The following is a 12772-nucleotide window of genomic DNA, read 5'->3' as shown; positions in this document are numbered from 1 at the left end:
TTTCAGCTAGTCACACCACTGAACAGACATTGAGTGCATATATTGTGCCAGCTGCTGTGCTGGCTGCTGCTACAACAGTGAATAAAAACAAGGAAGGTCCCTGCTCTCATGGAGTGAATAACCCATGAGGAAATTAGATAATCACACAAATAAATGTCAAATTGCACTCAGCTGACAGGTGCATGGGTGGGAGGGGGACGGAATGTTATTCAGGGGAAGTGGGGCTTCATGTGAGAGTTAAAGGATGAAGAGCTACTAGACTAAAAGAACATTTCAGATTGAGGGGACACAACATGTTCCAGACTGAAAGCAGGTCACTGTGGCTGGGGGATGAAGGTGGGAGAACAGGCCTGCCTGAATGTGCGACACAATGAGGGGACAAATAGGACTTGGCATTAGCAGTAAGAAAGGCTTCCAGCTGGAAGAGCAGATAATTCTACCAGATTAATCCTACTGCTTAAACTCCTAAGGTGCTCTGTGTGTTCCTCATAAAACAGTCTGGAGGTAGAAGCAATTTGTTTAGCAATTCAGTGATGTCAGAGCCAGCATAAGGCACCTTTTCCTCACAGCTGAGTCTAGCTCAATGCCTCTTATTCAGGTCTATAGCAGGAAGAAGGAGGAACAAAATTTGTGATAACTCTCTCTCTCTCTGCTTTCACTCTTGCTCTCTCTTGTTGTTAAAACTGTTCAACAAAAATAAAATTTGATTTGTTAGACCACATTATTTTGCATATACATTAAACCAGGCCAAAATAAATAAACAGCAACTTCATGGACAAAAAAGGGGGTGGGTAGGGGGAACCTTTTATCTTTGGCCTTTTTAAAAATTTTATTTATTTAAAAAAAATTTTTATTTATTAATGTATTTATTTGAAAGGCAAAGAGAAAGAAGAGAGAAAGAGCTTCCCCAAATGGCTACAACAGCCAGGGCTAGGCCAGGCCAAAGACAGGATTCCAGAACTCCATCCAGGTCTTCCATGTGGGTGGCAAGACCCAAATATTTAGGCCATCATCTGCTGCCTCCCAGTCACATTAGCAGGAAACTAGAATGTAAGCAGAGGTGGAACTCAATCCCAGCCTCAATCCATATTCATATCCTGAATCCCTGGAACCTGTGAACATTACCACATATGGCTATAGGGATTTTGCAAATGTAGTTAAATTAAGGATCTTGAGATGGGAGATTATCCTAGATTATCTAAATTCAGTAAGTCTGTAGCAAGCTAATTTTTAAGTTGATGATTTTATTTAAAAAAAGATTTATTTTTATTTATTTGAAAGGCAGAGTTGCAGAGAGAGAGAGAGGGAGGGAGGGGGAGGGAGAGTGAGAGTGAGAGAGAGTGAGAGAGAGAGAGAGGTCTTCCATCCACTGGTTCACTCCCCAATTGGCCACAATGGCTGGATCTGAGACGATCTGAAGCCAGAGCCAGGAGCTTCCTCCAGGTCTCCCATGCGGGTGCCAGGGGCCCAAGGACTTGGGCCATCCTCCACTGCCTTCCCAGGCCTAGCACAGAAGTGGAGCAGTCAGGACTTGAACCAGCACCCATATGGGATGCTGGCACTGCAGGCAGTGGGTTTACCCATTACACCACAGTGCCAGCCCCAGTTGATGATTTTCCATGGCCTATGAATGATGTTAAAAATATCCAAATAAATGATACAGAGAAGATTAGCATGACCCCTGCGCAAGGATGACACGCAAATTCGTGAAGCGTTCCATTAAAAAAAAAAAATCCAAATAGCCCTGTGCAGAAAAAAGATTCCCCACCTCTATAAAGGTAGATGTTTTTTTGTCTCTAGCAGGAGATTTGAATACAGAAAAGTAATAGATTGTGATGATGGAAGCAAAAGGTTAGAACGATGTGAAGAGGGGGCCATGAAAACAGGCAACTTCTAAAAGACAAAAAACAAACAGGTGGGCATCATGGTGCAAATGTGGTCACTGCTTGCATCCCATATCTGAGTACCTGGTTGAGTTCTGCCTACTCCGCACTTTGTTTCCCACGAATGCACCTGGGCATCAACAGATGATGACCCAAGTACTTGGACTCCTGTCACCCATGTGGGAGATCCAATGGAATTGCTGGCTCCTGACTTCAGCCCCAGCCCTGGCTGCTGCGGGTATTTGGGGAGTGAACCAGTGGATTGAATAACTTAAAAAAAAAAAAAAAAAAAAAAAAAAAAAAGCCGGCGCCGTGGCTCAACAGGCTAATCCTCCGCCTTGCGGCGCCGGCACACCGGGTTCTAGTCCCGGTCGGGGCACCGATCCTGTCCCGGTTGCCCCTCTTCCAGGCCAGCTCTCTGCTGTGGCCAGGGAGTGCAGTGGAGGATGGCCCAAGCCCTTGGGCCCTGCACCCCATGGGAGACCAGGAGAAGCACCTGGCTCCTGCCACCGGAACAGCGCGGTGCGCCGGCCGCAGCGCGCTACCGCGGCGGCCATTGGAGGGTGAACCAACGGCAAAGGAAGACCTTTCTCTCTGTCTCTCTCTCTCACTGTCCACTCTGCCTGTCAAAAAAAAAAAAAAAAAAAAAGTGAGAAAATGAATCCAACCCTTATGGCATCTTGGTTTTAGCCTAGTGAGGCTGCTTTTAGACTTCTGGTCAACAAAACCGAAAATAATGTGTCCTGTTTCAAGCCACTAAATTTGGGGTAATCTGTCAAGACAGCAATAGGAAATCATCTAGAACATCTTAGAGGTGACAGAGAGGCAACTGGACATGGGTCTGGAGGTGACAGAGCTGGAGTTGAGATGCAAATCTGCACATTCTACTCGTAGGCGTGGCTGCAGGAGGGCACAAGCTCCTGTTCGAGGAGTGGCACTGCCACCTGCTTGTTGTGCATCTGTCAGCAACGCGCTTAACTTCTGTGAAATATGACTGGGCTTTTACTCTGTCCTGGCAGCACCTCAAGCGATTCACACGTTTCTTCATTTGCTCCTCAGCCACCGTTCGAGAAGCCTTTTCAATCAACTATTTCCAAAAAAAAAAAAAAAAAAAAAAAAAAAAAAACGAAAGAAACCGAGGTTTAGAGATCGTAGGCGAAGTGCCCGAGAGCACACGGCACAGCGCAGAGGCAGTGCTAACTCCATCGCTTGCTTAGAGCCTCCGCGCACGGAAGCCCGGAGGAGCTCCTCAGGTCGACCCCTGTCTGGGAACCGGACGCTACCCGGGTGGCCGGGGCACTGGGTGTGGGAAGCGCTGGCCCCGAGCCCGCCGGCTGCACTCGGAGTTCCGCGCGCACACACACACACACACACGGCTTCCCACCTCCACGGCCCCGCTTACGTCGTTCTCCACCCGGATTTAATATTCCGGTTGACGCCCGGGAGTTCTCCCAGGTATTTTATCTACTGTAATTCAGGTACCAACTCCTTCTCCTCCACTAGTGCCTGAACGTCTCTAGCCTAAGGTAGAGTTTTTCCTCAGCTACGTGACAGGCAAAATTAAGACCCAGAGCCGACGAGCAGCCACTGTTAGAACCCACGAACTTGCTTAGCAAATAAAACCAACCCGTCGCGCCAGAGCACCGCGCAGGCGCAGTGGAGTCCTCCGAGGCCGGGCCGTGCGAGGCTGCTGGGCGGGAGGTTTAAACGCCGCAGCGCAGTCCTCTGGGCGGCTGAGCGGCTGGACGCATGCGCGCATCTCGTGGTGCCGCCTCCGAGGACCTTCCCGGCATGCGCGGGAGCCCGGATGTGGATCTCGTTTGAAATCGCGCGATGCTACAGCAATGGCGGTGCTCGGGATTGCTGCTGGTAGTGCCAATTGGTTTACGGCTTTGGCGCTCGGGGTGACTCTTCTCAAATGCCTTCTCATCCCTACCTAGTAAGGGACCCACACGGCCAGGGGCTGGGCGTGGTGAGGCGGGGCCCGTGGTTGGTCAGGGCGGGAGAGAGTGGGTACCCCTGGGTACGAGAAGTTTTGAATTGTGTGGCCGCCACCCCACCTTTGCTGAGTTTCGCGCTCTGCCAGTTGTAACTTCACTGGGTTCTGGCCTGATGCTGTCAGAGCTGAGGTATGCCACTCGGACGTTTCTGAGCCTCGGGTCCTCAAGCTTAGCGTGCAGATTTTTTCATTCAGCCAGTACCACCGGCTGCCTAGAACGCCCTGCACTGTCCTAGACCCTAAAGATGCCGTGGTGAGCCAAACATTTCAGGTCCTCACCCTTGATGGAATTGGTGGGGCAGATAGGCAGGGAGGAAAATTTCTGCTCGTGTGGTAAGATGGATAAAGGGAGTAGAGACTAGCTAGCAGAGCTTTGCTTTTTTTTTTTTTTTTTTTTTGACAGGCAGAGTGGATAGTGAGAGAGAGAGGCAGAGAGAAAGGTCTTCCTTTTTGCCGTTGGTTCACCCTCCAATGGCTGCTGCGGCCGGCGCATCGCGCTGATCTGAAGCCAGGAGCCAGGTGCTTCTCCTGGTCTCCCATGCGGGTGCAGGGCCCAAGGACTTGAGCCATCCTCCACTGCCTTCCCCGGGCCATAGCAGAGAGCTGGCCTGGAAGAGGGGCAACCGGGATAGAACCCGGTGTGCCGGCGCCGCAAGGTGGAGGATTAGCCTGTTAAGCCACGGCGGCGCTGGCCAGAGCTTTGCTCTTTTTAGAGGTGATGTTTGCATTAAAGTTCAACGGATGAGAAAGACTAGGCAACGTGAAAAGCCAGAAGAAGTAGGTGCAAAGGCCCTGTGGTTGGAAAGAACTTAGAGCATTCTAGGAACAGAAGCTGGTTGTTCTGGCCAAAAACTGGTAAAGAAGATGAGGGACACAGGATGAGATTAGGCGGTTGCCAGATCACACCAGTTATGAAGGCCACAAAGTGTGATATGAGAAATCGGTGCAGGTCCCAGACTGAAACCGGAAACTAGGAAGCAGCCACCAAGTGGTGGTGTTCAAACAATGGGTACTCAATATTTCATTTTAGTTTCTACCTTTCTTCCTTCCTCATTTCCCTCTTCCCCCTCTCTTTTTCTTCCAAGTTGGTCTCCCCCTCCCCACTTCATACTTTTAAAGTTTGGTTTGTTTGTTTTCTTTGATTCAGGCTCTTGATGATCTCCTATTGGGTATGGGAGAGCTGTATGTGTAGATTGTAGGTCCATACTGCTGTATATACGTAATTATATAAAGAATAAAATGTACATGTAGGTTCAGCAAAGTGACTTACATGAACTTGGGAAAAGAAGGGTTTGGGTAGATTAATTTTCTGTGTAGCTGAAAGAAATAGCTTTTTTTTTTTTTTTTTCATTTCAAAAACAAATAGAGGCCGGCACCATGGCTCAGTAGGCTAATCCTCCGCCTCTGGCGCCGGCACCCTGGGTTCTAGTCCCGGTCCGGGCGCCGGATTCTGTCCCGGTTGCCCCTCTTCCAGGCCAGCTCTGCTATGGCCCCAGAGCGCAGTGGAGGATGGCCCAAGTGGTTGGGCCCTGCACCCACATGGGAGACCAAGAGAAGCACCTGGCTCCTGCCATCGGATCAGCGCGGTGCGCCGGCCACAGCAGCCATTGGAGGGTGAACCAATGGAAATGGAAGACCTTTCTTTCTGTCTCTCTCACTGTGCACTCTGCCTGTCAAAAAAAAAAAAAAAATCAGCAAATAGAAAAAATTTTCTAAAATGTAGAAAACTTTCACATGAGAATGGAGGTGAGTTTTTGGTAAAATTTTTTTTTAAGATTTATTTATTAGGCCGGCGCCGTGGCTTAACAGGCTAATCCTCCACCTTGCGGCACCGGCACACCAGGTTCTAGTCCCAGTTGGGGCGCCAGATTCTATCCCGGTTTCCCCTCTTCCAGGCCAGCTCTCTGCTATGGCCCGGGAAGGCAGTGAAGGATGGCCCAAGTCCTTGGGCCCTGCATCCTTATGGGAGACCAGGAGAAGCACCTGGCTCCTGGCTTTGGATCAGCGCGATGCGCCGGCCGCAGCAGCCATTGGAGGGTGAACCAACGGCAAAAAGGAAGATCTTTCTCTCTGTCTCTCTCCTCTCTCACTATCCACTCTGCCTGTCAAAAAAAAAAAAAAAAGATTTATTTATTTACTTGAAAGTGAGAGTTAACAGAGAGAGGAGAGGGAGAGAGAGGTCTTCATCTACTGTTCACTCCCCAGATGGCTGCAATGGCTAGAGCTGCACCGATCCAAAACCAGAAGCCAGGAGCCTCCTCCAGGTCTCCCACGTGGGTGCAGGGGCCCAAGGACCTGGGCCATCTTCCGCTGCCTCCCCAGGCCACTGCAGAGAGCTGGATCAGAAGTGAAGCAGCCGGGACTCGAACTGGCACCCACATAGGACACCTGCACTGCAGGCGGTGACCTCACCCACTATGCCACAGCACCAGCCCCTGGGAAATTTTTTTTTTTACATGAAAATTAAGGTGAATTTTTTCCCTTAGCTATAGGTGCATATAAAGTGATACTTCTTCATTTCTCTGTAGAAATAAATCATTGGAGTTGTTACTTAGAATACTGCTCTGTCCAGAATTCAGGATGTAGTCAGAGTTAATGCTTTCCTTTTCAAACTGGGTGTGAGAGGAAAGCTGCAGTATAAATGCATATGTATACAACAGAATGTTTGCTAACGGCTTTTTTATGAACCACCTACTGTGGCTAGGCACTGGAAGGGAGGACAAAATGAATATACTTGTTTATTTATTTATTTGAAAGGCAGAGTTATGCAGAGGCAGAGAGAGAGAGGTCTTCCATCCACTGGTTCACTCCCCAATTGGCCGCAACGGCTGGAGCTGTGCCAATCTGAAACCAGGAGCCAGGAGATTCCTCTGGGTCTCCCAAGTGGGTGCAGGGGCCATCCTCCACTGCTTTTCCAGGCCATAGCAGAGAGCTGGATTGGAAGTGGAGCACCCGGGACTCGAACTGGTGCCCATATGGGATGCTGGCACTGCAGGCAGTGGCTTTATGTACTACGCCACAGCACCGGCCCCATGAATATGCTTCTTAATCATGTAAAGTGTGTAGTTTAGAAAGGGTAACTGTTCAGAAACAAATCAATACAGGTATCTCATTACACACGGTAACTTGTGTTACGTGTTAGAAAAGAAAAGAACAGGATCCTATAGGGGAATGAACAAGGGATACTTGAGGTGGAGTGACAGAGAACATCTGAGGAACTGGTGTGTAATTAGAGGCCTAAAGTACAAGTGAGTGAGGGCCATCCATGTGAAGTGTGTGGTGTGGCTATGTGTGTAAAATTTATCTGAGAGCACTGTTAATGAGCAAAGGCCCAGTGGTGTGGAAACATGGCATGTTTGGGCAACTAGAGTAAGGTTAATGTAGCTGGACTGTGGTAATCAACAGGGAGAGTAGCGTGCACAATGAAATCACAATGAAATGCACAATGAAAGATCAGCAGGAAACAAATCATGTTCGATGGAAATGGTTGCCATTTATAAAATACTTTTTGGTTGCTGTATCTGTGATTGAAGGAGACAGAAAGATCAGAAAAGCTGTTTAGGAGCCTGTTTAAGAACTCCAGGTGAGAGATGATGATAACTTGGACTAGAATAGTAGCATTGAAGATAGAATAAAATAGACAAATTAGAGATTTATTTTGGGGTAGAGATTACCTACTTATCATGAGGACAGAGTGATTCCCAGAGAGAGTGACAGCTACTCTGGAGGCATTTGATGGTTTAAGAGCTGCATCTCTAGAGGCAGATCACTGGTTGAAGTGATTTCTGGCTGCTTGAGTTAGGGCAAGCTACCAATCTCCCTAAGCCTCACTTCCCTCATTTGTAAAATGGTGAACATGGTAGTACCTACCTCTTAAGGAGTGCTCTGGGCAGAAGGAGAAGGAGGAATGTGGAAGACAAGGAGAGATGGGACCGTAGGGAGAAATGGGCTGGAAAGGGGGATGAGCAACCTCAGAAAATCTAAGCTTGTTAAGTAATTACGACTTTACCTGGATGGCAGAGGACAAATGCAAGGGAAATGTGACAGGACGGTGGGTTTGGAAAGTTCACAGTCACAATGACTTAACAACAGGATACATTCTAAGAAATGCTTTAGGGGGTAATTTTGTCATTGTGTGAGCATCAAACACCATAGAGTGTACTTACACAAATTAAAATGGCTGCATGTCACTAGGCCATGAAATCTTATGGGACCAGCGTCTTAGATGTGGTCCACTGTTGACCTAAACATTGTTATGTGGCATATGATTGTACTCCATCTATAACATAAGGGATGGACTAATAAAGGGAGGGAGTATGGAGGGTTCAGTTAGGAAATTGCTGTGGGACAAGTAAGAGGTGATGGTAGTTTTTGTTTTCTAAGATTTATTTATTATAAAGACAGAGAAACATAGAGAGAGAGAAGGAAAGACAGAGTGTGAGAAAGAATCTTTCATCAGGCCAGCGCCATGGCTCCACAGGCTAATCCTCTGCCTTGCGGCGCCGGCACACCGGGTTCTAGTCCCAGTTGGGGAGCCGGATTCTATCCCGGTTGCCCCTCTTCCAGGCCAGTTCTCTGCTATGGCCCGAGAAGGCAGTGGAGGATGGCCCAAGTCCTTGGGCCCTGCACCCGCATGGGAGACCAGGAGAAGCACCTGGCTCCTGGCTTCAGATCAGCGCGGTGTGCCAGCCGCAGTGCACCAGCCGCGGCGGCCATTGGAGGGTGAACCAATGGCAAAAGGAAGACTTTTCTTTCTGTCTCTCTCACTGTCCACTCTGCCTGTCAAAAAAATTTAAAAAGAAAGAAAGAAAGAGTACGTATTCAGCATTGAGAGAATACCTTGGGTGGCTTAACCTTAAGAGATTTTAATCATTTTACTAGACATCTTTAAAAATTGTTTTGTGGGCTAGTATTGTGCCCAGTGGATTAAGTCCCAGCTTGCAATGTCCACATCTCATGTAAGAGTGCCATTTCTAGTCTTGGCTACTCTACTGTGAGCCAGCTCTGCTAATGTGCCTGGGAAAGCAGTGAAAGATGGCCCAAGCAAGTGCTTGGGCCCTGCACCCATGGAGGAGACCTGGATAGAGTTCCTGTGCCTGGCTTTGGGCTGGCACATGGCTGGAGGTTGTGGACTTGTGGTTACTGAACCAGCAGATGGAAGATTTCTGGGTATGTGAGTGTGTCTCTCTCTGCCTTTCAAATAAAAATGAATAAAGATTTAAAAGCAAAAATTCTCCAGAGCAGAGTAAGAAGAGGTCCAAGAAGACTTAGAGAAGCATCAGCGTTTACCTGCTGAATGAAGGAGGGGAAAGCCATGATTGAGACTGAAAAGCAGGTGATTGGGAGACTTAAGAGAAAGTCGTCACTATGGAAAAGTCACGTGAAACCTATTGAAAAATGAAAATTAGGCTTTGAAAGTGTAACTCCTTGACTTTGGTGAGTGGTTAAGCCCATCCATGGGTCAGGTGCTGTTCTAGCTCTGGAGGGAGGAGATCCTAGGATATGATTCTATAGGAACAGTCAGGGGGCTGTAGGTGGGGAGAATCTGAAGACATCGGAAAGGCAGAGCAGGCGTCTTGTTCGACCTTCTCTGGGAAACTAATCATGCTTAAAGATCCAGCTTTACCAGGTGAAGAATTTTGTTAGAAATGTTTGTAACTGGGGCCAGCGCTGTGGCATAGTAGGCTAAGCCTCCACCTGCAGCACTGGCATCCCATAAGGGCACCAGTTTGAGTCCTGGCTTCTCCACTTCCAATCTGACTCTGCTTATGGCCTGGGAAAGCAGTAGAAGATGGCCCAAGTGCTTGGGCCTCTGTACCCGCGTGGGAGACCCAGAGGAAGCTCCTGGCTTCAGATCAGCTCAGCTCCAGCCATTGCAGCCAGTTGAGGAGTACATCAGCGGATTGTAGACCTTTCTCTCTATCCCTCTCTCTGTCTGTAACTCTACCTCTCAAATAAATTAAAAAAAAAAAAAAAAAGAAGAAGAAGAAGAAAAAGAAATGTTTGTGACCACCAACCGAGGCCTTTCTTGTCAGCCTTGTAGATAGCTCTGAGACCCTTCTCACTGACTTGCAGGTCCCCCAGCAACTTTGTAGGAGGTCCCCCTTTCACAAAGCAAGGTATTTCAGGTTTACTTAATGAGTGTTTCTGGTATAGGATAATAGGCGGTGACTGTCACTGGGGGATGTTGGTTCCTTCAGAAGCATAATTACAAAAATTAAAAATGGATAAATGCAAAATCTCATTTTATTCATCTGGTTGTTTTAAAGCCATTCCACAGATTTTGAAGTACACCGAAACTGGCTTGCTATTACTCACAATTTGCCAATATCACAGTGGTATTATGAGGTAAGTTTTAATTATCACCTTTTGGGTTGGATTTTTTTTTAAAGATACATAAAAACATGTAAATATTATTGCTATTAAAATAGCTTTCCATTAAGTCACAGGTTTACATAATCTTTACAAAAATTGCATTCTTTCCCCATTCCGTCCTCTGGACTCTGATGAAATCTTACTTCAAAATGAGCATCCCACTCTAGGAATCGGGAGTTAGAATCTGTGCCACACTCTTTTTGAAGGAACATTGGTTTGGGAAACAGGAAAAAATGGATTCTAAGCCTGGCTGTGCCAATAACTAGCTATATGTGAGGCTGTCAAAAAATTTACAGAAAATGTCTATTATGAAAGAAATATTCATGGATTTCAAAGTTTTTTACACCAAAATAAGCTTATCTTTTAATTCCATTTTCCAATGGCTTCTGAAGTACTCTTGTAGAGAGAAAAGATAATCTCCCTGTCTCTCATGTGGCTTATGAGGATTTAGAATGAATCGTTTCCTGCTTTTTATTTTTAAGATTTATTATTTTATTTATTTGAAACGCAAAGTGACAGAGAGAGAGAGTTCTTCCATCTGCTTGTTAATTCTCCAGATGGTAACAACAGCCAAGTCTAACCTAGACTGAAGTCAGGGATCAGGGACTCAATCTGGGTCTCCCACATGGGTGGTAGGGACATAAGCACTCGGACCATCATCTTCTGCTTTCCCAGGTACATTAGCAGGAAGCTGGATCAGGCCTTGAACCAGTATTCCCATATGGATGCCAACATTGCAAGCAGCAGCTTAACCCACTGTTCACAACACCAGTCTCTAGATCTAAGCATTTTTAAAAGGCAGGGTTCTTTTTTCTGTTTTTTAAGAATTATTTATTTATTTGAAAGGCAGAGTTAGAGAAGGAGAGAGATCTTTCATTTGCTGGTTCACACCCCAAATGGCCACAACGGCCAGGGCTGAGCCAGGCCGAAGTCAAGAGCCAGGAGCTCCTTCAGGGTCTCCCACATGGGTGGCATGGGCCCAAGCACTTGAACCATCTTTGCTGCTTTCCCAGGAGCATTAGCAGAGAGCTGGATTGGAAGTGGAGCAGCCGGAACTCGAATTGGCACCCTAATGGGATGTTGCCATTGCAGGCAGCAGCTTTAACCAGCTGAGCTGCAGTGCTGGCCCTAGAATCTATCTATCGTTCTTTCTCTCTCTTTCTTTCTTTCTTTCTTTCTTTCTTTCTTTCTTTCTTTCTTTCTTTCTTTCTTTCTTTCTTTCTGTCTGTCTCTGTCTCTCTTTCTTTCTTTCTCTCCTTCTCTCCTTCGCTCTTTCTTTCTCTCTCTCTTCCTCCCTCCCTCCCTCCCTTCCTTCCTTCTTTCTCTCTTTTTATTTTTTTTAAGATTATTTATTTATTTGAAAGGCAGAGTTACAGAGGCAGAGAGAGAGGTCTTCCTTCCACTGGTTCACTCCCTAAATGTCTGCAATGGCCGGAGCTGAACCTGTCTGAAGCTAGGAGCCAGGAGCTTCTTCCGGGTCTCCCATTTGGGTACAGAGTCCCAAGCACTTGGGCCATCCTCTACTGCTTTTCGAGGCCATAGCAGAGAGCTTTATCGGAAGAGGAGCAGTTGGGACTCGAATTGTTGCCCATATGCAATGCCAACATTGCAGGCAGCAGCTTTACCTGCTACGCCACAATGCCAGCTTCAGAATTAATCATTTCTAAATGCTGTGTCTTCCTAATGGTTTATGATTTGATGAGAAAAGGAGTAATCAAGTGTGATGTGTACATTCTTCTGTTATTATTCGTAAAAAACATGTCTGTATTTTTATTGCTGGTATGTTTTACTAAATTGCATGTGATACTTCATGAAAAACAGACATCACCTCAGACATGTCTTGATCAAAAGTATCATTGCTGGGGCTGATGCTGTTGTGTTGGGGTAAAGCCGCCACCTGCAGTGCCGGAATCCCATATGGGTGCCAGTTCAAGTCCTGGCTGCTCCACTTCCGATCCAGCTCTCTGCTGTGGCCTGGAAAAGCAGAAGAAGACAGCCCAAGTCCTTAGGCCCCTGCACCCACTTGGGAGATCTGGAAGAAGCTCCTGGCTCCTGGCTTCGGATGGGCTCAGCTCTGGCCATTGTAGCCAATTGAGGAGTGAACCAGCCGGTAAAAGACCTCTCTCTTTTTCTCTCTCTCTCGCTCGCTCTCTCCCTCTCCCTCTCCTTCTCTCTCTCTAACTCTTTCAAATAAATAAATATTTTTTTAAAAAAGTATCACTGCTGTCAGGAAGATTTTTTTAATGATTTATTTTATTTATTTCAAAGAGTTAGAGACCCATTTTCTATCTGTTGGTTCGCTCCTCAGATGGCTGTAACAGGGCTGGGCCTGGCCAAAGCCAAGAGCCTCAAACTCCATCCAGGTCTCTCACATGAGTAGCAGGGATCCAAGCACTTGGGTCATCTTCCTTTGCTTTCCCAGGCACATTACCAGGGAGCTGCGTCTGAAATGGAGAAGCCGGGACTTCAATCTGCATTCATGTAGGATGCTGGCGTTGCAGGCAGTAGCTTAACC

At 47.1% G+C, this 12772-nt stretch overlaps 1 protein-coding gene and 1 non-coding gene across 5 annotated transcripts in view; both read left to right on the top strand.

The window, feature by feature from the left end:
• Positions 1–1624: 1624 nt before the first annotated feature.
• LOC133764928 (U6 spliceosomal RNA) lies at positions 1625–1726 on the top strand. Its single transcript, XR_009866497.1, has one exon. It is a non-coding gene; the product is annotated as a U6 spliceosomal RNA (small nuclear RNA).
• Positions 1727–3683: 1957 nt separating this feature from the next.
• ALG8 (ALG8 alpha-1,3-glucosyltransferase) overlaps positions 3684–12772 on the top strand; it is a 30436-nt gene continuing 21347 nt past the window's right edge. For 2 of the 4 annotated variants that reach the window (XM_062196771.1, XM_062196769.1), the window contains exons 1-2: positions 3684–3822; positions 10152–10230. In XM_062196771.1, the coding sequence (XP_062052755.1) occupies positions 3728–3822; positions 10152–10230 (174 nt within the window). In that variant the 5' untranslated portion in view covers positions 3684–3727. The remainder of the gene's footprint in view (positions 3823–10151; positions 10231–12772) is intronic. The other 2 variants (XM_062196770.1, XM_062196768.1) reach the window with 1 other exon arrangement.

Source organism: Lepus europaeus, chromosome 7 (assembly GCF_033115175.1).
Source record: "Lepus europaeus isolate LE1 chromosome 7, mLepTim1.pri, whole genome shotgun sequence".
In the NCBI taxonomy this organism is placed as follows: domain Eukaryota; kingdom Metazoa; phylum Chordata; class Mammalia; order Lagomorpha; family Leporidae; genus Lepus; species Lepus europaeus.
Note: the sequence above shows the minus strand (reverse complement) of the source record. Positions and strands in the feature narration are given on the sequence as shown.